At 35.3% G+C, this 23406-nt stretch overlaps 2 protein-coding genes across 5 annotated transcripts in view; one reads left to right on the forward strand and one right to left on the reverse strand.

The window, feature by feature from the left end:
* Positions 1-19116, reverse strand: part of Cert1 (ceramide transporter 1) — a 110306-nt gene extending 91190 nt beyond the window's left edge. Inside the window, exons 1-2 of one of the 2 annotated variants that reach the window (XM_076857158.2) lie at positions 18711-19116; positions 13146-13280 (exon numbers count right to left, since the gene is read on the reverse strand). In XM_076857158.2, coding sequence (XP_076713273.1) covers positions 13146-13280; positions 18711-18806 — 231 coding nt within the window. In that variant the 5' untranslated portion in view covers positions 18807-19116. The remainder of the gene's footprint in view (positions 1-13145; positions 13281-18710) is intronic. The other variant, XM_076857157.2, reaches the window with a different exon arrangement.
* A 405-nt stretch (positions 19117-19521) lies between these two features.
* The window catches only part of Polk (DNA polymerase kappa), a 61088-nt gene continuing 57203 nt past the window's right edge, over positions 19522-23406 (forward strand). For 2 of the 3 annotated variants that reach the window (XM_077109393.1, XM_077109395.1), the window contains exon 1: positions 19522-19687. The gene's annotated coding sequence lies outside the window, so the exon portion shown is untranslated. Of the gene's footprint in view, positions 19688-20423; positions 20678-23406 lie in introns of those variants that run through there. The other variant, XM_077109394.1, reaches the window with a different exon arrangement.

Below are 23406 nucleotides of genomic sequence, written 5' to 3' on the forward strand. Positions count from 1 at the left end.
AAAATACTTATTAAAAGAATTTCTGATTTTGATAATATGATTGCCTGAGAGAATACCTTTGCCTTTGGAAATTACACAGTATTAAGGGGGAAAAAAGGTTTGACATATGCAATGTACTCTCAAACTACCCAGGAAAAAATGGGCATGGGTACTTGTATAGAGAAAGAAAATGATGAAAAAAAATGTTGTGGTGTTAAAATATTGGTGAACAGGGGAATTATCTACATTATTCTTATACTTTTTCTATGAAATTATTTCAAAATTAAAAAAAAAAAAAATATATATATATATATATATACACACACACACAGAAAGACACCATCCGTCAACTTTATTCCTTCTTTCTTCAAAACAGTTCTCTCTGAAAGCCAGCTGCTTAATTTCTCTTTATATCCCATTAATAAGGACAGCCAAAACTCATTAGACATTTGAGAAAAATCCAAGACTCACACTAAAAAAGGGAAACAAAGGAACGTTGAGGAAAGATTCAATGATTCAAGGATCACAAAATAAATTTATATACAAACTACCATGTGACACATGTACATTCACATAGGTGCACAAACACATATAATTCCAGCTACCCCTCTTCCCTATCTCTGGACTTTTACTTGTTGCTGCTTCTATTATCTTCTCTTGAATATCTAAGAAACATCTCAACATAATCCAAACTTGTCAACTGATTTGCCTTCCCAAACCTCTTCTGTAGTCTTTCACATTTCTGTAAATGGTAACCATTTGCTTAGACCTAAATCATCTCATTCATTTTCTCATGCTCCATAAAGAATTCAGCAGTAAGTCTGAAATCCTTGTCAAAACTCAATGATACTTTTTTAATGACTGTATTGGAATAATATTTTGCATATACTGAATTTAATACAATAAAATTAATCTCCTTTTTAAAAAATGTGGCTACGAGAAAAATTTTAATTGCACATACATAATTCACATTATATTTCTATTGGACAGTGATAATCTAAAACATTCATTCATTCATCCATACAATCAAGCAACCACTACTGAAATATTTATAAGAATCAATGATTTGACAAACAGTATTTAAGATAGTAAGGATACCATGGTGAGGATGAACAGGCCTGGTCCCTAACTTTTGCTGAGCTTACAATAACTGAATAACCACAAAATAAATGTGAAACTTTAATTGTAATAAATCATACTTTAAAAAGGTAAATAATGTTAAGAAAGACTATAACAAAAGGACATATAATCATGTTCTCACTCACTTGTGGAAATTAAAAAGTTGTTTGTAGAAGAATGAAATAGAGTAGAGGCCAGAAAATGGGGGTGGGGGACAGAAAGTTAACTAAGGAAACACCAAACAGAGTAATTAGTTCTGTTTCTATAGCACAATAAAGTAATTTTTGGTTAAAACAATTTACCATACACTTCAAAATGATTAGAAGAGTACAATATTCCCAACACATAAAATAATTAATGTTTTATGAGATGGAAATTAGTGTTACCCAGATTTGATTACTATACACTGTAAACATGTATCAAATTACCATAAGGTACCCCATATAAAGATGTATAAAATTATGCCTCAATAAAACAGAACAAAAGCATATAACCAAGTCAGGAAGATGAGGGAAGGCTTTCAAGGAATACTTGAGTAAAGAGAGGAAGGATGAAAGTGAATGAAAGAAGAAGAAAAGGAAGAACATTCCAGATAGCAAGAAAAGTACAATTGTAAAGATCTTGTGGCAAAGTAAGGAGTAGTATTGCTGGTGTAATACCAGCAACGTGGGAAGCTAAGGAAAGAGGTTCATAAGATCAGCCTGGGCAACTTATCTGGGGATGTAGCTCAGTGGTAAAGCATTTCTGTGTTCATTCCCAGTACCAACAGGGAAAAAAAAAAAAAAAAAAAAATTGTGGCAGGAGAGAGTAAGCCTAGATAAAGACACTGAAAGAAATATAGCATGATTAGAGGTAAGACCATGAGAGGAGGCAGATGAGATTTAAGAGGAAGGCAATGGTCAGACAATAGAAGACCTTGTAATATAGGAGAGTCTGAAGCTGAGAAGACAGAAATAATAAAACATTCTTTTTGTTTGTTTGTTTTTTAATCACTAGGCCAGATATCCTTTCACTTTAGAAGTTCAGATACTAACTCCTTCCTCTTAAATTACTTAAAGATATCAATAACACAAACAAAACAAAATTCAAGTGCAACAAAAATGCTCTGTATAGTCCTATGCAGTCCTTTGTAATGCAAGGTTCCTAACAACTCAGAGAAAATCAGATGAAATCTTCAGACTCCTTTTCAGAGCAACGTTTTTTAAAGTATAAAACAAAACATAAAATTATAAAGGAAACCATTATGTAGAACTCGTAACAAAAAAGCTTTTAATGAGATATAATATGTTGGTTTAAATTAACACATTAATATCTGGTAACCAGAAGTATTTTGAGATATCTGCAATATAAGTAATTCCATTTGACAACATTGGTAATTTTGAAAAAGTCACTAGTACTAACAATATTGCCATGATTTCTGCTATACTGATAAAGAAAATGTAAAATGTCACTGAGAATCAGTAAAAATAAATATGTATTCTTTTTCCATTCTGTTTGTAACCCACTTATGGACTTCCTGAACTCAAATTGTATATCTAAGAAACATCTTTTAATCATAGATAGTAGTCTATGATTAAAAGTTCCCACAACACTTAACCAAATTATATTGTTAAATCATATGTATGAATGTGACAATAAATTCCTCTATTATGTATACTTATAATAAAATTAAAATATGGAGAAAAAAGTAGGTTCCCAAGGTTTGATTATAACCAGAGTATGAATTTTTAAAAATTATTTTTTAGTTGTTGACAGACCTTTATTTTATTTTTTTATTTATATATTTATATGTGGCATTGAGAATCGAACCCAGTGCCTTATACATGCTAGGCACAGGCTTTACCACTGAGCTACCACCCCAGGCCTGAACTATGAATTTTTAAAAAATACTATTAAATTCTCAGCAAATATATTCACTATAATTCTTCGAAAATTTATATCAGTTAAACATAATTTTAAATGCTTTCTCTAAAGTCTCAATATTTAAAAAATTATTTGAATGGATATAAGATCCTTGGTTCACACTTTTGGCTTTTTAAAAAAATGTCTTGTTACCATCCGCTATCTTTGTAAAGTCAACTGCTAATCTAATTTCTCTGCTTTTATGATTAGTCCTTTTTGCCTGAAGGTCTTAAGGATTTTATGTTTGAAATTTAATAGTTTTAGTATATCTTTTTTGGGGGAGGTGGGGGGATACTGGGGATTAAACTCAGGGCTTGGCCACTGAGCCACATCCCCAAGCCCTATTTTGTATTTTATTTGGATACAGGGTCTCACTGAGTTGCTTAGAGCCTCGCTTTTGCTGGGGCTGGCTTTGAACTTGTGATCCTCCTGCCTCAGCCTCCTAAGCTGCTGGGATTATAGGCATGTGCCAGTGTTCTTGGCTAGTATGTATCTTAATCATTCTGGGTGAGTTTGTCTGCTTTTCATCACTGTGACAAAATACCTGAGGTAATCAATTTAACTGAGGAAAGGCTTATTTTGGTTCATAGTTTCAGAGGTTTCAGTCCATGTTTAGTTAAGAGTCACTACTTTTGGGCCTACAGTGAGACAAAGCATCATGGCCAGGAATACATGTTGGAGCAAAGCTGCTCATCTTATGGTAACTGGAAAACAAAAAGAGGAGGGGCCAGAATACCCATATTCCCTTCAAGGATACACCACTAATAACCCAACTTCTTTCCACTAGGCCCCACCTCCTAAAAGTTCCACCACCTCACAATAGCACCATAACCTGAGTACCATGGTCTCATTTACTGAGATCCTGTCTCAAAAAAGCTTGGCCAAGCACCAAGCTTCCAATACATGGGCCTTTGGAGAACACTCAAAATCCATACTACAGCACTGGGCTAATTTTCCCAAGTTATCTGGTGAACTTTTTAAATGTATACATCCAATTCTTTCCCTGTTCCTAGAAAGTTTTCCTGGATTACAGTTTTAAATATTGTTTCATTAAATTTTTTCTTCTTCAGTTATGCCAATAATATGAATATTATTCTTTCTTTACCTATCTTCCATTTCTACTAATTTCTTTTTGATTTTTTTTTAACCTTACTTTCATTCTCTTAGTTGTTTACATCATACTTCATTTCAATCTATTCTTCCTTCAATATATGGTATTTTTTTCTTCTTCATTTAATATAGATTTTTTTAAAATATTTTTTAGTTTTCGGCAGACACAACATCTTTGTTTGTATGTGGTGCTGAGGATCGAACCCGGGCCGCACGAATGCCAGGCGAGCGTGCTACCGCTTCAGCCCCATCCCCAGCCCCTTAATATAGATTTTTTTATTGTTATTTTCTTTCATTTTTTTCTTGAACAAATGCTTTTCATTTTCTCATGTTCTTTGGTAAGTTTATGTTCTTAATTTTGAATTTCTGATTCAAACTCATTTTTTATAACCTCAGTCGAAGTCTAATCCTATTTGGAGTATACACTAAGAGTTTTCTTTTACTTCACAGTTATTTTTAGAGGAGAAGGGTAGAGGAATTTTCCTCAGTTGATGAAACTTTTCCCCCTGATTTTATATACAACTTCTTTATAAATTTTACTTTTCCTTTTATTATGTTTTTGTGGTTTGGGGCATTTTACAATACTCTAGTTCAATAACACCCTTTTCTGTCATCTGCTAAAGTATAGATGTTGAAAGCAGAATTTTGTTTTGGTAGCAAGGAGAAGGTTGGGAGACTTCTGAGTTTTGTTTTGTTTTTGTTTTTTAAGTCCTTGTATTTTTTCCTTTACCATCTATGTCCAAGGGACTCCTCATCTTTCTTTTCTCTCTCCCATGAGCTATATATTTAGAAGTCTCTCCAATTACATTTACTCCCTTATCAGACTCTATCCCTTAAGTGGCTACCTAGCCCTTAAAAAGGGCTCACATTACAGGATATGGTGGTACATGCCTACAGTCCTAGCTACTTAGGAGGTCAAGGCAGGAGGATCACTAGTTCAAGGCCAGCCTGGGCAACTTAGTGAGATCCTGTCTCAAAATAAAAATTTTAAAAGGACTGAGGATGTACCTCAGAGGTAGGGCCCTTGCCTAGCAGTTTGATGCCCAGGGTTTAATCTCCAGCACTGCCACCAAAACAAACAAAAAAACCAAAACCAAACAACATTGACAACAAAAAACTCATACTCCGAATCACTTTCCTATAGGTCCTTCTGATTTACTCAGTTACTTTTTTGTTTGTTTGTTTTCAGATTAGGGACAGACAATAGACATTCTTTGTGGTAGATCTTCCAACTCTCCTTTCACTAGCAGTCCTTTTTAGTGACATATCTTGGTTTAATTTTGCTCATGACAAGGCCTTGTAGCATGGGGTGGAAAAACTTATAAGATTTGTTACCTTTTTTTTTTCACATGTAATCTTTTTGTAGTTTTGGCATTATTTGCCTACAACGATTGGTAAAGGTGTCATTTTGACCAGAATTTATACATATGAAGTTATTTTCTATTATTTCAGGAGAGAACTTTTAGGAGGCTATTTGCCACTATTTTTAGCTACTACTGTCTTATACCTACCTGGAAGTTTAAGGAATTAAATGGTTCTTCAAGGTTTAATATGAAAAAACAACAGTATTTCCACCCCACCTTCACTTTCCTCTTCCCAGAAATAATCAGTTTCATCTTGTACCTGATAACTTGTAAAATACTTAGCACAATTCTTAATATATAATAGTTGCTCAGTCCTTTTTTGCTTTGTAAAAAAATATATATATAATGACAAAAAAGTTGAGGAGGGTCCTTATAGTGGTTCACCGAAACGCTGTGACTTAGGTTGGGCCCAGGAGGAGAAATAAGTTTTTTGACAGGGAAGAGAAAAAAGGCATTCCAGAAAATGGGGAAATGAATGGGCAAAATTAGCAAAGAATAGCAATCATACAGCCAGGTTGACAAGCAAATGTTCATCTCTTCTTCTCATAACTCTTCCCATTTCTATGACAATTTTCCCTAAGTTTGACATTTTATATCCACTGTCTATTCAGACTGTCAGAACTAACAGCCTTTATGTATAAAGACTAGATTGATTTAGATGTCAGAGCAACTATCAAAGTCTAGAGAGTAAGTAGTTAAGAAAATAAGATGGTTTAAACCATTAGTCATTCTTTATCTCAGCACAATTAATTTTCCTGCTTTAGGAAAGTGGTTCTCAAATTTCAGTACACATCATAATTACCTGAACAGTTTGTTGAAGACAGGATCTGGACTCAACACTCAGAGTTTCTAAATGCATTAAATCTGTGACAGGGACTGAGAATTTGTATTCCTTACCAAGTTCACAGCTTACACTGATGCTACTGCCCTAGAAACTTCACTTTGAGGACAATGACCTCTAAACACATTTTCTTTTTAATTTGATACTGCCTTGTTTTGATGAAGCCTATCCCCCAAAAGCTACCTGAAGAAAGATGCTTACAGATATATTTTAATTTTTTATGGAAAATTTCAAACGTGATCGAAATTCAAGAACACGATAATAAACCCATTACTACTATTCAGCTTTTACAATTATTAACTGATGGTCATTCTTGTTTCATCTATATACCCAACAATTTACACCCTCCTAAGTGGATCACTTTGAAGCAACTTTATTTTTTTTTATTTTTTTAAAGAGAGAGAGAGAGAGAGAGAGAGAGAGAGAGAGAATGAATTTCAATATTTATTTTTTAGTTTTCGGCGGACACAACATCTTTGTTTGTATGTGGTGCTGAGGATCGAACCCGGGTCGCACGCATGCCAGGCGAGCGCGCTACCGCTTGAGCCATATCCCCAGCCCTGAAGCAACTTTAAGGCATATTATTTAATTTCTAGATAGCTGAGTATGTATCTCTAAAATGAGAGATTTTCAAAAACCACAAAAGGTAAACTTTTGGGATCGTATTTTAAATGTTTTTATTCTATCCTGATACTTGCTTAGTGGTTTGGCTAAGTACAGATTCAGTACTAAAAATAACTTTTCTTCAAAGAATGAAGGCACAGTTTATTGTGTTTTAGCTTCCAGAGTTGTTCTTGAGAAATCTATGGTCATTTGGAATTCTTGTCCTTTGTTGTGATTTGCAAATCCTTACCCCCACCCCATTTGGAAGCATGGTTATCTTTCTTCCTAAGTCTGATTTCCCACAATCTGGCTTTAATGTGAGTCTTTTTTCATCTATAATGCTGGGATTTCATTAGCCCTTTCAATGTAAAAACTTATGTCCTTTATTTTTGAAAGTTCCTAAACAGATCTCAGTTTCTCAGATTAATTAACTCAATTAGCACTTGTCCATCTGCTTTCAGCTTCTACAATGTTGTCTTTTGTCGTATCCTCTCCTGTAGTCTCTGTCTTTTGGGGTTTAAAACTTTTTAACCTCTCAACTATTATTTTCATGGGGTAAGAGAGAAAAAAGATGCATCTTTACCTGGGTGAATTTCCTAATCTCTTTAAAGCTAAATGAAAACACTTTAAAACAGCACTGCTTTATGAAATTGCGTCAATGTGTAAGTTTGCGGACTCTCTACCCAAACTTCTATCTTATCCTTAAGACATTATCACTTTAGAGGTAACTTAACTTCTGGATGAGGTAGCTGGTCATGGCTTCTTAAGTTCTTGATTCATTATGATCTGTTTATAAGGGGTCTATTTTTTTTTCAAATGATGATTCCTCATTAGTGGGAAAGAATATTTTTAAAAGAAATAATTGTTGGATAAATGTGTATTCTCTAACTTGGAGACCAAGAAAATATCTTAGCTTTCTTTATAAGTCATGGTTTTCTTTCTTCAATGTAGAAATGACAAAGGTCAAGTCTACACAGCACTTACTCCAAGGAAAAAGCTCAATGATAATGCCAGTTTCTTTGGTAAATTCAATAAATGATGAGTTATCAGCAGGTAACTTTACAGCTTTGTCACTTTAATTAAACAAAAGAAGACAGGTGAGGTGGCACATGTATGTAATCCACGTGTACTCCCAGCCACTCAGGAGGCTGAGGCAGGAGGATTGCCAAATTTGTGGCTAGCCTGGGCAACCCAGTGAGATCCTGTCTCAAAATAAAAGGAGCTAGGGATTTAATTCAGTGGTAGAATGCCCCTAAGTGCCATCCTTACTACCCCCACCCACAAAGACTACATAAAAAGCATATAAAGATATATTTTTACATATAAATATTATATTATAGAATACATTATATAATAGTATATATTTATATATATTTAACATTGTGAAACAGAATTACTTGGTGGAAGAAAATCTCACAGAAAATGTATGATATCTTTTCAAACACTACATGCCACATATCCTGGCTCTAATGAGTAAACTCCATCTTTGACCTCCCTTTGATAAAGCCAGCTTCTTCTATCCTTTTTTTAAAAAACAAAAACAAAAACATAGGTTTTATTTTCAATACAAATATTTCACAAAATAAAGAAATTCTGAGAGTCTACTATGTGCCAAGAATTGTACAAAGCAAAATGTTATTTCTTTTAATCACATATTCATTCCATACTTGGATTTTATCTCCCATTTTAATCAATTACAGAAGCTGAAGCTCACAGAAATTTAGTAATTTGTCTTAACTTACCTTTTGGCCATTAAAAAATATAGTCAAGATCTGCACCTAGGTTGGACTTCACAGCCCATGCATAATATTTCAAGTACTTTATAAATTAATATAAAATGCTAAATTGAAAAATAGTAACAACTGATGTTTGTGAAGCTTAAAAGACCTTTAGAAAAACTAATAAGCTTCTTGCTAGTAATTCAAGTAGGCAAATCTTGAAGATAAAATGTATCCCTCTTTTTAAGAAAACTAGAATGCTAAAACACAGAGATTTAGCAGATTACAGAGACTTAACGGAAGGCATTAACAGTAAGCCTCAAATTTTAAAAAGCTGCTTTATATCATATTCATGCAAGTTCTACACAAAATAAAATGCAATGTATATGAAATTTTCCTATCCTCATGGCATGTAATAAAATAATACCAGATGGGAACAGAAGACTTGGGTTCTAGTCTTAATTGATAATTTATATAATGGGTTGGGTTGAACTATGTCCCTTCAAATTCATATGTTCTAGTCCCAATATCTAGTACTGCAAAATGTGACTTTATTTGGAAATAGAATCATGCAGATATAATTTGGGTGAGGTCACACTGGAATAGGTTAGGCCCTTAATCTGATTTTTGTCCTTTACAAGGAGGGGCTATCTGGATACAGATACACACAAATGGAGAATGACCCTGAGAATGTGAGCACAAAAACAGCAGAGAATGGAGTGATACATATGCAAGCCAAGGAATCCTAAAGATTGCCAGAAAACCACCAGAAACAGGAATGAAACAGGTTCTCCCTCCCAGCCAACAAATGCTCACACTGTGATCAGGACTTTTGGCATCCAGAAGTGTGAAGCAATAAGTTTCTGTTGTTTAAGCCCACCTAACATGTTATGGTGGTCCTAGAAAACAAATTCATTTTGTAATTGTAATTTTCCAAAAAGTTATTTCAACATTCTGTATTCCACATTTCAATGGGTATCCTTTTTTTATTCTAAGACCTCTTTCCAAATACTTTAAATATTTTCTACATTCATGATATCTGAGTTCTATTATTTGAATTAAAGTCATGTTATCAAAAGAAGGAAGACATTATTTCCAAATGGGAGAGTTGATATTACTAGTCTCTTAAGGCATAAATCTTACTGGAGTTAAGATTCTAATTTCCTTAAAAATTCACTGGCAAGGAACCAGGCACTAGTAGTCCCAGGTATATGAGAAGCTGAGGTGGGAGCACCATCTAAGACCAGAAGTTCAAGACCATCCTGGGCAACATAGTGAGATCCCATGTCAAAAATAAATAAATAAAATAAAACCAAAATTTATTGGCAAATGTTCCTCAAATGAGAATTAATTTTTTATCTAGTAGTTTTACTTTTGCACATATCTTCCTCTCTTTCTTTAGTTATCACTAAGGCAGTTCAATATAGCAAAATTACACACTTGATAGAAGGCCTATTTCTCGAATTTTTCATTCATCTAGAGTTCCTTGTATAATGACTACTTATGGTACTAATCATCTTTGGTGATATCTATTTTGCTGATCATTTCTATAGCATCATTTTTGAAAATTCTATATTAAAAAAAGTTTATATCTAATTATTCTTTGTGTGGCACTTCTAAAATTTGTTTATTTTATATACTTCTCTTCAATTTTGAACATTCCTTTCCCTTGCTTTTACATCTCCATTGATCTCTTATAATTTTGTCAGGATCTGTCAACTTCCTCTTGCAATCACTATTTAAGAGTTATTTGGCTTGATGGGGGAGGTTATTTGGCTTTAATGTTTTGTTTTAATCTATTTTTACTACCTCTCAGGTTTCCTTCTGAAAATAATAAAATGTGAAATGTCACATTTCCCTATAACTCAAACTATAATAAGAATAATATAAATTCCACTCATTTGATAATTTTAAAAGGTCTACAAGATTATTAGTTGTATAAAGTCAGATGTCTACAATAAGAACTGGTACTACAGAACTTGGGTAAGCCAATACTAAAGACACTACTGTTTCCATTACACCAAAACTCTACACTTACTCCAAAAGACATTAATGCAAATAAATAAATTCTTATATCTTCACAAATAGATAATTAGTAGTTTAAGGAAGTGCCTGATGAAAATATTAGCAATGTAATTTTAAAGGAAGAAGGAATATGAAAACTAAACAAAAGAAATTAAGAAAAACCTACAATACACATTTTATGTGATGAAAGTGACATTTCAAATGGGGGGATTGTGAATTATTCAATTAATGGTATTAGGATACAGGGTTAGTCATTTGAAAAAGAAAAGCTACAACTTATATATTCCTCAAACTAAAATAACTTCAATAGAAATTAAAATTCATATGTAAACTCTAGATGAAAGTGTAGCTACATTTATACAGAGATACAATCTTTGAGGAGAAAAACCTATGTGAACATAACCAGATATAGGAAAAGGTTAATAAAAATTTTTAGGAGGCCTTAAGGAAAAAAAAAAAAACTAAACAAACTATAAAACAAGCAAAGGAGAATCAGATAAATGACAACAGAGGAAAAAAAAATCCGCAATAAATATGACAAATATCATATAAAGGGCTTCTACAAATTAATAAGGAAAAAAAAACAAGCAGAAAAAAAGAGGAACAAGCAACTGGAAGTAGAAAAAATACAAGCAGGCTATAAACATATGTGAAATTTTTCAAGTTCATTAGTAAAATATGTAATTTAAAATAATAAGATACCATTTTGAACTAACAGTTTGACAAAGTCAACTTTCTTAATACTTGAGGGAATGGTGAAACACATGTACTCATACACTATTGGTAGGATCCAAAAGTGCTACACTTTTGACAGAACATTGACAATAACTAAAATTTTGAAGTGTATATGTTTGATCCAATCATGTTTATAGTAAAAAAAAGAGAGAAAGAGAGAGAGCATCTCAAAGTTAATGTCAAATAGGGAAGAGGCAAATAAGTAAGATAAAAGGCATCCACAAAATTCAACAGAATGTAGTAGTTACATCTAAGTGTATTGGAAGAAAACAAGGGCAGAAAAAAAAATGAAGGCTATAAACAAATAAATGTTATTGGGCTGGGATTGTGGCTCAGCGGTAGAGTGCTTGCCTAGCACATGCGGGGTGCCCTGGGTTTGATCCTCAGCACCACATAAAAATAAAATGAAGATACTGTGTCCAACTACAACTGAAAAAAACAAACAAATAAATGTTGTATAGGCACATAAATTTTCAGGAAGAATGACAAGAAATTCACCTTCAGTTGTTTCTTGAGTACAAAAACAAGTAAGAACTAAGGATGATAAGTGTTTACTTTTATCATATAAGTGTTTACTTTTTAACTTTTATCATATAACAGTCAAAATAAATACTGGTCCTTTGTGTTTAAAATATTTCTTTAAAATTGTCTCTAGAATGAGTAGAAGTAGTTTCCTTATTAACAATTTCAAACAATACCTGTTTATCCAACTTGACTGACATTCACCCAAACTTTTGTTTTAAAATTGAACATATAATTGGAGCAAAATGTAATAAAAAGAGAAAAATACAGTAAGATTTTCCTTAAATACATAATAATATATAAATCAGATTTAGACAGTAACAAATATAGAGTATACCTTTTTCTTTTTTGAGCACTATCAAAAGAAAATGTGACTTTGAATGGGTCAATAAAACCAGTATTTTTATTTTAGCATACTCATTTTTAGATTTTAACTATAACAGCTCCCTTAACTCATCTCCATTTAACTGTCCTGTCTTAGTCAACACTGTTGTTTTTGCTCTTTATTAAATATGACCATGGCATGCTGACCACCTAAACTAATACGATATATCTATTATAATAAGGCACTTCTGATGCCAGTAGGTAAATTATATGGTTAAAAAGTCAATTGTTCATTCCTGAATCTGTTTTTGCCAGTAAACTTGGTATAGTCCTTATGAGACATGAATTAAGAAAAGAAAGGGCTGTTTCTATGTAAACTAAGTTGAAAAAGTTGTTAAATTAAAGGTGACATAACTGCAAATAAGGAAAATCATAAAAATCCCCAAAGAGCTTATACTTAGGGTCTTTAAAAAGTATCTTTAAACTTTTGTTCCATTTTAGAGAGATCAAAGCTGAAAACTACAGATCATGCATAAGGATATAGTAAACACAGGAACAACTTCTCTCAACTCCACAACAAGATGGCAAATGACTATATATATTTTAAGTTAAAAATTTTAAATAAGATTGTATATGTTTTTATGATTTCCCTGATTTCTTTTTTTAAATAAACTACAAAGTAACTGTCCCTGTCTCATCAGTTGGTAAAAACTACATGTCTATACAAAATAACAGTATGTAGTAATAAACATTCAAAAATAACTTTATGGGAAAAAGTATTAGAATGCAATATGCTCTACAAGGGCAAGAATCTTTATTTTCTTAAGAGATGTATACCAAGTACCTAGATTAGCTACTGGTATATAGAAGACACTTAACGAATACCTAAAGAACAGAACTTACCGTGATCACAGCCTTGCTAAGACAGATGGATCCCCTGCATCCATATTCAGTTTCATCCTCAGATTTGTAGTAACTCAAAGTATTGTTTTTCAAAACTACCCAACGATCCTGCCACCCATGAATGTAGTTTGTCCACTGGGGTGGTTGGGGAAAGAAAGGAGACAGGGAAGAAAAAAGTCAGTATTTTAGAAATCCAAACTTTTTGAAAAAGCAATCTAATTTTAAAATCAAAATGTGTAAAGTCTTAACTCAACAAGCATGATTTTGAAAAATAGAAATTTTATAGACTGTCTAATGATTTTCAGTAGTTTTTATAATATTTTAAATAAATAAATAAATAAGAAATACAATATAGCATTTTTAATAACCTCTAAACTTTGAAGAAAATCAAAGCAGGAATTTGGCTAAGAATTCTGCTTCGTAGTCCCTGGCTCCTGCCACCTGTGTGACATTTAAATTGTTCTGTCATAATTAGTATACTCAATAAAAAATAAATAAGTTCAGTTAGTCTCTTTCCTACATCAAGAATTGCATAGTCTTCCAAATCAACAGTAGTATGGTGCCAATCATTGCCAAAATTCTATTTTTGTTGTAAATTATTTTCATATGAAAATTTATGATGGTCCTAACTACATCAAAACTAAATACTAAATCATTAATCTTTAGTAAGTATACATCAACTTTAATTTTTCCCCTACAGAACTCAATACTACATGTTGAAATGATTAATTCACTTTTCAAGTTTCCTTGAGGATGTTTTTTTTTAAACCCAGAAGTAAAAATACAAACATAAAATTGGATGTCACAAACATACTAGGATTATCATTCTCTAATACTGTACTTAAAAAGTAACTTCTGTGTTACTAAAGTCTTGATGTATAGTGAAGATTACAACCAATAAACTGGCAAAGGTAGAAATATAACCTCTATGAGAATATTAATTTCACATTTTTATTTATTCTCCAAGGATTTAAGTATAAACAATCCCCAAACTATCTGCTAATTCCAAAAACTAATTCAAAATGGATTGTTAAAATGTAATAAACTGGCTCAAGCTTTTTAACCATTGAAAAACCTTTGTTTTCCTATTCCCTAATTCAGCATGTTGAGATTGGCTCAACTCTTAAATTTTCTAAGCTCCATTATTCTAATCTCTCACTGAGAACTCACCCATACTCTTTTTCTATGGGCTCCCTAATTGCTATTTTCTTATTTCTGCTTGTGACTTACTACCACCAGGTACGAACTTGATTAAGCAAAACTGAACTTACCTCCTCCCTATAAAGTGTATTTCCTTCTTATGTTCCTACTATCTTGACTGCTTTTGCTACTTCTACAGTTATACAGACTCAAACCTGGATCAAGATTAGTATATAACATGAACAGAGTGGTGGATATAGGATTAAACAGACTCACCTACTTTACTACATGTGTAAATAGAGTTCTAACACATCGCTTGACTTTTGTAAGCTTGTTTCTTTGCCTGTTTATCGTTGAATAACATAATGAAAATGCCTAGCATAGTCAAAGAAGATACTCAACATGACTGTTGTGTCTCACTCCTTACAGAGCTCACCAACAAAGCCTATCAATCTTTCCTTCATATTAAACCTTTAAATTTTCCTCCTCTTTCCAATTTTCCTATCAAATTACCAAGTTCCTGGATTCCTGAGAAAGGCTTAATAATCTGACCTCTTCTATTATCTTCTGCTTTTCATAACTTTCCATAATCTTATTTACTTATTAAGCATTTTTGTTTACTTTTCTTATATAGTCATCTTATTAACAATGCAGCTCCAAAACTCACATGAACAACTTCCATTGCATAATATACAGACAAATTAGATCTTGTTTCCCATTACTACCCATCATGAGGCTAGTTACTATGTGACTGTGGTCAAGTTATGTACTTACCCTCTCATGTGTTGGTTTCTCTGTCAGTTCTATCTCAGAGTAAAGATTAAGCAAGAATAGACTAAGAACAGTGCCAGGCATGTACTATTTTCTCAGTTTGAGGCAGAGTTATGCATAGCTAATGAAGCTTAACCTTCAATGTCTCTCACAGGTCAGATCCTATCCAAAGTGACAGATGAGGCCCCAGCAATTGTGTCTCTATAATTTTTTTATTATTTTTCTTATAGAGGAACCAATAGATTATATAAGGTTTAGGACTATTTAGTTAGTAGATGTTAGCTGCTTTTATTACACCTGGAAGGCAGGTTTCTGCTTTGTTCTCATAATATTTATTTCCTCCCTTTCCCTTTTTATACAGACAAGATAATATGCTAGGCCTGCAGAATAATCAGGAATCCTGTCACCAACAGTCTAGCAAGCATAAATTCAGAAGAAAATATATTTAGTGTAAGAAATCAGTAGCCAGGCATGAGGTACACACCTGTAAATCCAGCAACTGAAATAGAAAGATTCCAGGCTGAATCAGGAGGATCACAAATTCAGTAAATTCAGGAAAACCTAGGCAGTTTGGCAAGACCCTATCTCAAATTAAAAAGTAAAAAGGGCCATGGATGTGGCAGAGTGTTCTTGGGTTCTATCACTAGTATTAGGTGAGTTGGGTGGGGGGGGGGGTGTCAAAATCAAGTTTCAGTCAAAATGCTATGGGAGCTGGCCCAGGTGGTGCATGCCTATAATCTCAGTGACTTGGGAAGGTAAAGCAGGAGGATGGAAAGTTGGAGGCCAGTCCCAGCAACTTAACAAGACCCTGTTCTCAAAATAAAAAATAAAAAAGACTGGAAATGTAGCTCAGTGGTAAAGTACCCCTAGGTTCCATCTCACCTCCCCTTCCCAAATTGCTATGGAATTTGAAGGAAAGGAGACCTTAAATATATAATTGGTGAAGTAAGAAAAAGCTTTATGGAAAGGACAATACTTGAGATGGACTCAAAAGAACTACAGCCAAGAGGTATGTGGAGAAGTAAGAAAAACCATAAAGGATGAAGGAAACTCAGGACAGTTTGATATAATTTATTTTATCCAGGCTTAGTTGCTTTTAAGTCCTACAAAGGCAAAAGTCTTTTCCCAACCATGATCCACCCTGATATTTGTAATTACCACAGAGAATTATTGTGTATCCATTATTTCGGGAACTTAACTCTCTTGAGAAGTGATTCTAAAAGAATGTATGCTTTGTAGATATTTCATGTATTTCAGATTATCATATAGAAGAAAAAAATTGGACTGGCATATTTTTAATATAAATTATACACACACATCCAGTCCAGATTCACTCCATAACAGGGGAGGAAAAAAAAAAAACTAGTTAAAAAACCTATTTGTAGTCTCAATTCAAAGAATAGATACTAAGATCTAACTCTTGTTTAAATTATCAGGTAAGCACAAAAGATTTGAAATATATAACATGTTCTTTAAACTTAAAAACATGTAACATTCCTGGTATATGTATTTAACATAAACAATCTTGATGAAACTCAGTGGAGTGCTTGCCTAGTTAGCATGTGCAAAGCTCTAGAATTGCCAAACAAAACATCAAGAATTAAAAACTTAGAGAAAACAAGCCTGGAGTGGTGGCTCAGGCCTGAAATCCCAGTGACTCAGGAGGCTGAGACAGGACGATCACAACTTCAAAGCCTGCTTCAGCAAAAGCAAGGTGCTAAGCAACTCAGTCAGACCCTGTCTCTAAATAAAATACAAAATAGGGCTGGGGATGTGGCTCGGTGGTTGAATGCCCCCGAGTTCAATCCTGGTAACCAAAAAAACCCAAAAAAACATAAAACAAAAAACTTACAGAAAAATGTACATATAACCATAAATTTAAATTTCAGGGAAATTTCCTTCTTAACTGTTAACAAGAATAATACCAATAACTTTATTCCTGTTGATTCTATATATGCAGCCACAAACTTGAAGTTATTTCCTTTCCACAGTAGTCAAATAGTGTATTTCTACACACTTAAAACACCAAAGAGACAGTCTTCCATTTTTTGATCTACAGTATACCTACTACCTTACCGTGCATACAGTGAATACTTAGAGCACATGACTTTTTTCCATCAGCCACTCTGCTCCCCAAACTTTCCACAAGTGATTATCAATAGGTCAAAAGTACAGCATGAAAAAAAAAAAGTACAGTGTGTTTTATAAAGCACTTAATATCACAATACTAATGTGGCAGTTCACTTCTCATATAAGTGAAAAGTGATGAAACTGAGAATTGCTAAGAAGCAAAGAACTCATTTCTTTGACAATGTATACATATTGCACAGTGTGTTCAATACAGATGACTAAATTATAGGATTTTTTAATTTGAAGAAACCCTGGAGATCTTCACTTTATTGAAAACATCCCAATGAAATTCCAAGAGCAATCCCAGTATCAACTGACATGCCATAATTTTTCTGCTATACAAATAAAAGCTAACACTTGTAAGCTGTACATCTGACAAACTCATGCCTTTCCTAGGTATTTATTATTAGCCTTCTAAAGACATTATAAAGGCCTAATATGAAACAATCCCACAAATGATGTCCAAATGATTCGAATATAAATACTTGAAGCAGAGTGATTTCTTAATAGCCAAGGTTGCACATGACATGGTATCTTATGACCAGCTTGTTGAAGGACTGGCCCCAGCACCCACTCTCCAAGTTAAACTTTTAGAAAAGGCTGGAGCTAGCAGTTAACAGAAAGGGAAGTCAAAAAGACTATGCAAGTACCCATAACAAAAACTTAAAAAGAAAAAAGTACTATCAAAAGATCACCCACCTTCGGCCTTATAATAAGTGACTATTTCCCTTGCTAAAATCTTGAAAAGGAACTTTTCAAAATACATAAAAACTAAGATATCTTTTCCTTACCCTGGAAACATTACTGCAAAAATATTTTATTATTAAATAATGTTCTTCCTGGACTAAAAATCGGTCTCTGACAAGTTCCAAATAATATTTCTTATACTCATCACGTGCTAATTCAATAGCTCTTTTCTGAACTAGAGTAAGGGGTAAGGGGGAAAGTATATAAGTGCTCCACAATCACATCTCTCCCTGCATTTAAGATTACTACCACCTAATAGTTTTCCATCTTAGATTTCAGGACTATAAAAGGAGTCAGTTGGGCTTGTCAAAACAGCCATGTCAACGAGCCCCCAACCCTATTCGGCCGTGCACCCCCAGACTAATCTCCTTTGAAAGGTCCGATGTGAACCGCCCCCCACGCCCACTAATACGGACGCCACCGTTGCCCAACCCAGATTCCTATATCCCGGACAGCTGCCGCCCCGGTCCCAAGTCACGGTACACATGTCACTTCCTAAGCTAGATCCCAGCTTAATATATGCTTTCTCTGGTCCTCGGCAGCTACTGACAAGCCCCTGGACAGGCGAAGAAGACCTCTCTCCACACTCCACCCTTAGCCCAGGCACTCCTGCGGCACTACACAGCCCTGCACCCGGCACATTCCGCAGCCCCCGCCCCGGGACAGTCCATGGTGTCTCCTGCCCAGCCCCACCCCACACACTCAGAGGCTCGGCTCTCCAAGCCTCGCAGCAGGTGAGGTCTGGGCAGCTGGCCCTAGAACCCGCGAGTTGCTCACCTTGCTGAGAACCCCGCAGCGCTCCACAGGCGGCCCGGACTCCGTCTCCGGGTCCTCCTCCGATCCCGAAGAGTTCCAGCTCTGGTTATCCGACATGGAGGCGCGACAGCCAAGCAGGAGACCGGCCCCCGCTCCGTGAGCTGCGCCGGAGGAGGCGCCCAGTCCCGGGGTTGAAGGGTCGGGGGATACCGAAGCGAAGAGTGCGGGTGGGGAAAGGAGATGGGACGAAGTCCACCAGCCTCCACGACGCCGTAGCCGCCGCGCCTGACACCGAGCGGACCGGGGAAGGAGGACGAGCGGCGAAGGAAGCCTGCCCTTCCAGCCGTCAGCCGCCGCCGCCACCGTTGCTGTGACCCCTGCGCTGCGCCGGGGGCCGCTACCCGAATTCGTCCCTCTTGATGCCAACCTCAGTCAGGGAAGGAAAAGGGGAGGAAGAAGGGAAGAGAAAATCCAGCTGCAGAGACCCGGGTCCTCTCACACCTCCGCTACCGCCGCCATCTTCCTGCCTGGCCCACTATTTACCCTCCCCTCCCCTCACCACTCCCCTCCCCTCCGTCCTCCCATTCTCCCCCTACTGCCCGCCCCGTACCCCTCCCGACGTCTGACGCCACACGCCAAGGGCTTGAGATTCCCCCCCACCGCAGCGTCCTACCTCCGGCCTTCGCGGGTGACTATGGGTAGAGAGGTAGGAGGGGCAGAGAGTGGAGCGGGCGGAATAGGGTCACCGCCGAGCTGCATTCTGGGAAGGGTGCTGCTTGTACTGTCGCGCAGCCTCCTGGGAGTTGTAGTCACGATCCTAGTCAAGTGGTGAGTGTCCTGCGCCGGGAAGGCTTGTCGCCTTGGGAACCGTCAAAAGGCAGACGCGCTTCGTTTGACAGTAGCGTGGCTGACCCCCTGACCTCGCTTCTCTGTCCCTACCTAACGTGTTTATGACGAACCCTGCGGTCTTGCGGGTCAGGATATGAGATAACTCTCCGGTAAGGATGTCGGGGTTACCTTCTATGGCGGCTTAGGGGCTAGCCCAGGAACCTACTGAGGCTTGCCTGGGCGGGAATGTACCGGACACTTCCACCTTCTAGCGTGGGCTAGCAGGGCGGGATTTGTGACCTCTAGTGACAGGGATTCCTCTCCACATCCATTCAGCTCACTTCCCCGCCGCGTCTAAAGAAAACAACCATCACTATTAAAATCTCGATCTTCGATCTTGCCCTTTGTAAGTTAGACGTTTCCCGCCTTTAAAAGAAGAATTTCTTCATTCCCTCTCACAAATAATTGTGAGATTTCTTTGCACGGTTAGATTTCTAGAATTTTATTTTGTAGGAAGTAATTTTGAGATTGTCAGAGAATAAATGACATTGGAAGAATTTTTAAATACAATTAAAACTTCAAGCAATAGTCTGGAGTTTGCTCTTAATTGAAAATGATTATCTTTCTGAGACCTATATGAACCATCTTTACTTATTTCCGCTCCCTGAAAGGTAGGTAAGGTTGTAGAAGAAATTTTCTAGTATAAGAAAGACCAAAGTGGTATTGTTTTATTGAATAATAAGGGATTAGGCAATAGAGGAGTATGAATTTAATGCTGAAATTGGTGATAAGAGAAATTGAAGATCTAACATCATGTACATTATAAGTTAACTTTTACTGTGAGATCTTTAACTTCATAGCTACAGTTCTTTCCTCTAGTTAACTACTTTTATATCATATTGATTTCCACTAATTGCCAATAAAAAATTCTTATTAAACCATGGGTTTTAATTTTCTCTCCACAGTGGATGGGAAGATAAGGGTAAATTTTGAGTTTGAGGGAAAAGACCCAGTGGCTGAAAATGACTCTTGTAGTATTGGAGACAAGACAACTTCACTGGGATATTCAGGGAAAAATGGAATGTGGGAAATGTCTGTGAGAAGTACCTGTGATATCTTTTCATATCTCCAGATTGACTCTTCTAGATGCTAAATTTTCAGTAAGTCAGCTATAAATTGTTTTCCCATTGTGAAATCATGATAATGCATAATTGAAAGCCATTCAAATGAATTAAGCCATAAGAGGTAAAGCTTTTGAAAATATTTTGTCAACATGCTAAAACATAATCCCAAGGTTGTCATTCAAAAAGGAGAAAACTCCATTGGCACATTTTCTGTCTTTATTGAATTACAAAAAGTATATCTGTATAATGCTGAATTAAGTTTTGCTTGCCTTGTGATTGCCAAATTATGGTGATATTTCCAATTTCTGAATTTTTAAGCCTTCAATTTTAAGATCATTACTCTTAAGTAAATGTGAATTGAGAAATTCATAAAGCAATTTAGAATTATGGGAGCATAGTATATGTTTGCTTTTAAATTGAGTTTTATCTTGTATTTTATATCTTTCTAACTTGTGTGTGATTGTAATCACCAGCTCTTGGGTCACTAAGGTGCCTACTAAGTGTGAAATTGCATTATTTTATTTACTATTAATGTGAGAGAAATTATCTTTTAAAAAAGTTTTTGCTGCATTGTTCCTTTTACTTTTAGGATTAAAATATTTTTAAATACAGGAAAAATTTTGTGTCATTAGAATGTCACATGAGAGGTTGAGGTTTACTTCATTACTGTTAGTGGAAATAAATCAAAAAGCAAGAATAAAATTCGTGAGTTTTCTTTATTCATTGATCAGAATAACTTTTAAGTTTTCTGCCTTAGGACTTTCCCCAACCCTCTTATTAATATCCTAAATTTTCTTTTTACTAAGTTAATTTAGAACTTAAATTCACCTGGAATTTATTTTAGTATGTGAAATGTGGTAGGAAATTAGTTTTTAAAGATGGCTATTTGTCCCAACACTTTGTTGAACAATCTGTTGTACCTTTATACATTTATGAAATGAAGAATCTCTTTATCTGGACCTGTTTCTGGACTCTTTTTTTTCCATTGATCTATTTATCTCTACCTATGTTAATGTCATACTAATTTAATTATTTGTTAACTTTATATTATTTTCATATATAGTAGCAAAATTCCTCTGGTTTTCTTTTTCTTTTTTTTATATTTATTTTTTAGTTGTCGTTGGACACAATACCTTTATTTCACTTATTTATTTTTATGTGGTGCTGAGGATTGAACCCAGGGTCTCGCACGTGTGAGGCAAGCGATCTACTGCTGAGCCACAACCCCAGCCCTTCTTTTTTATTTGTAAATTTTTTCTATCTTCCAGACAAATTTTAGATTAGTTTGTCAAATTGCATGAAAAATTGTGTTGAGATTTGGATTGAGAATGCGCTTTCTTTTTTAGGAAGAAATGACCTTTCAATATTATTTGCATTGGCTAGATACTTTAAATATGTGATATGACTTATTCCTTAAAAATCATATAAGGTGGAATAGAGTTGTAGCTCAGTGGTAGAGCATTTGCCTAGCATGTGTGAGGCACTGGGTTCGATTCTCAGCACCACATATAAATAAATAAAATAAAGGTCCATTGACAACTAGAAAAAAAAAACCATATAAGGCAATGTGTTAGCTTTCTATCACTGCAACAAAATACCTGAGAGAACCAACATAATATAACCAACATAAATGAGGCAATATTTATTTTGGCTCACAGTTTCAGAGGATTCCTCCTTTATGTTGATTGTTTGGCCCTATTGCTTTAGGCATGTGTACAGAGTCCTTGGTGGAGCTCTGTTCACTTCAGGGTATCTATAAAGCAAGGAGAGAGGAGGAAGGGCCAGGGTCCCAACATCCCCTTCAAGGACACTACCCACTGACCCAACTTCATTCCACTGAGTCCCACCTCCTTATGATTCCACTACCTCCTAATAGCTCCAGATGCTGGCAACCAAGTCTGGCATATAGGCCTTTGGGGGACAACTAAGATCAAAACCATAATAGGTAAGGTTTGTTGGTCCCATTTTGAGGATGAAACCAAAGCTCAGAGAGGCTAAGTAACTTAGTGTCACATGGCTTCTAAGTGGCAGAATTAAGATTTGAACTCAAGTCAAACTGATTTAAAAGATCATACATACTAGGTTGGGGATATAGCTCATTGGTAGAGTTCTTGCCTAGCATGCACAAGGCTCTGGGTTCAATTGCCAGCACCATTAAAAAAAAAAAAAAATCATACATACCCTTTTCTGTGCTTCAGAATACCTCTAAAAGTGGGAGAAATTGTGTAAATAAGTAATGCATTCTGTAGATAAGTGCACCCTATCAATGATGGTCTTAATTCAACTAATGTTTTTAAAATCTTTCATTTGTCTCACCCTTAAAATTTTGCTGTCTTTTTTAACTCCAACATCAATTCTGTAGAATTTATTATTTCTATTCTATTTCTAATATTTCAGATGACTAAACCAAATTATAGGAAAATTAAATAGTTAGGCAAGTTATTTTACCACTGAGCTACATACAGCCCAGCCCTATGCCTATTTTTAGTCTATACTTCAATTTGTTTTTCCACCTCAGTATCCCAAGAAACCCCTAATCCTACCTCAATTTTTCTGTCCTTTATCTTGGTCTCAAATCTAGACTTCTTTTTTGGTAGTACTGGGGATTGAACACACTAGCCAAGTGCTAAGCTACATCTCCAGCTCTTTTTTTAAATTTTATTTTGCAATTTGAAATTGCCCAAGCTGGCTTTGAATTTGTAATATTCCTGCCTCTTCCTTGAAGTAGCTGGGGTCATAGCCTTGTTCCACCATATCTGGCTTGA

Source organism: Callospermophilus lateralis, chromosome 5 (assembly GCF_048772815.1).
Source record: "Callospermophilus lateralis isolate mCalLat2 chromosome 5, mCalLat2.hap1, whole genome shotgun sequence".
Lineage (NCBI taxonomy): Eukaryota > Metazoa > Chordata > Mammalia > Rodentia > Sciuridae > Callospermophilus > Callospermophilus lateralis.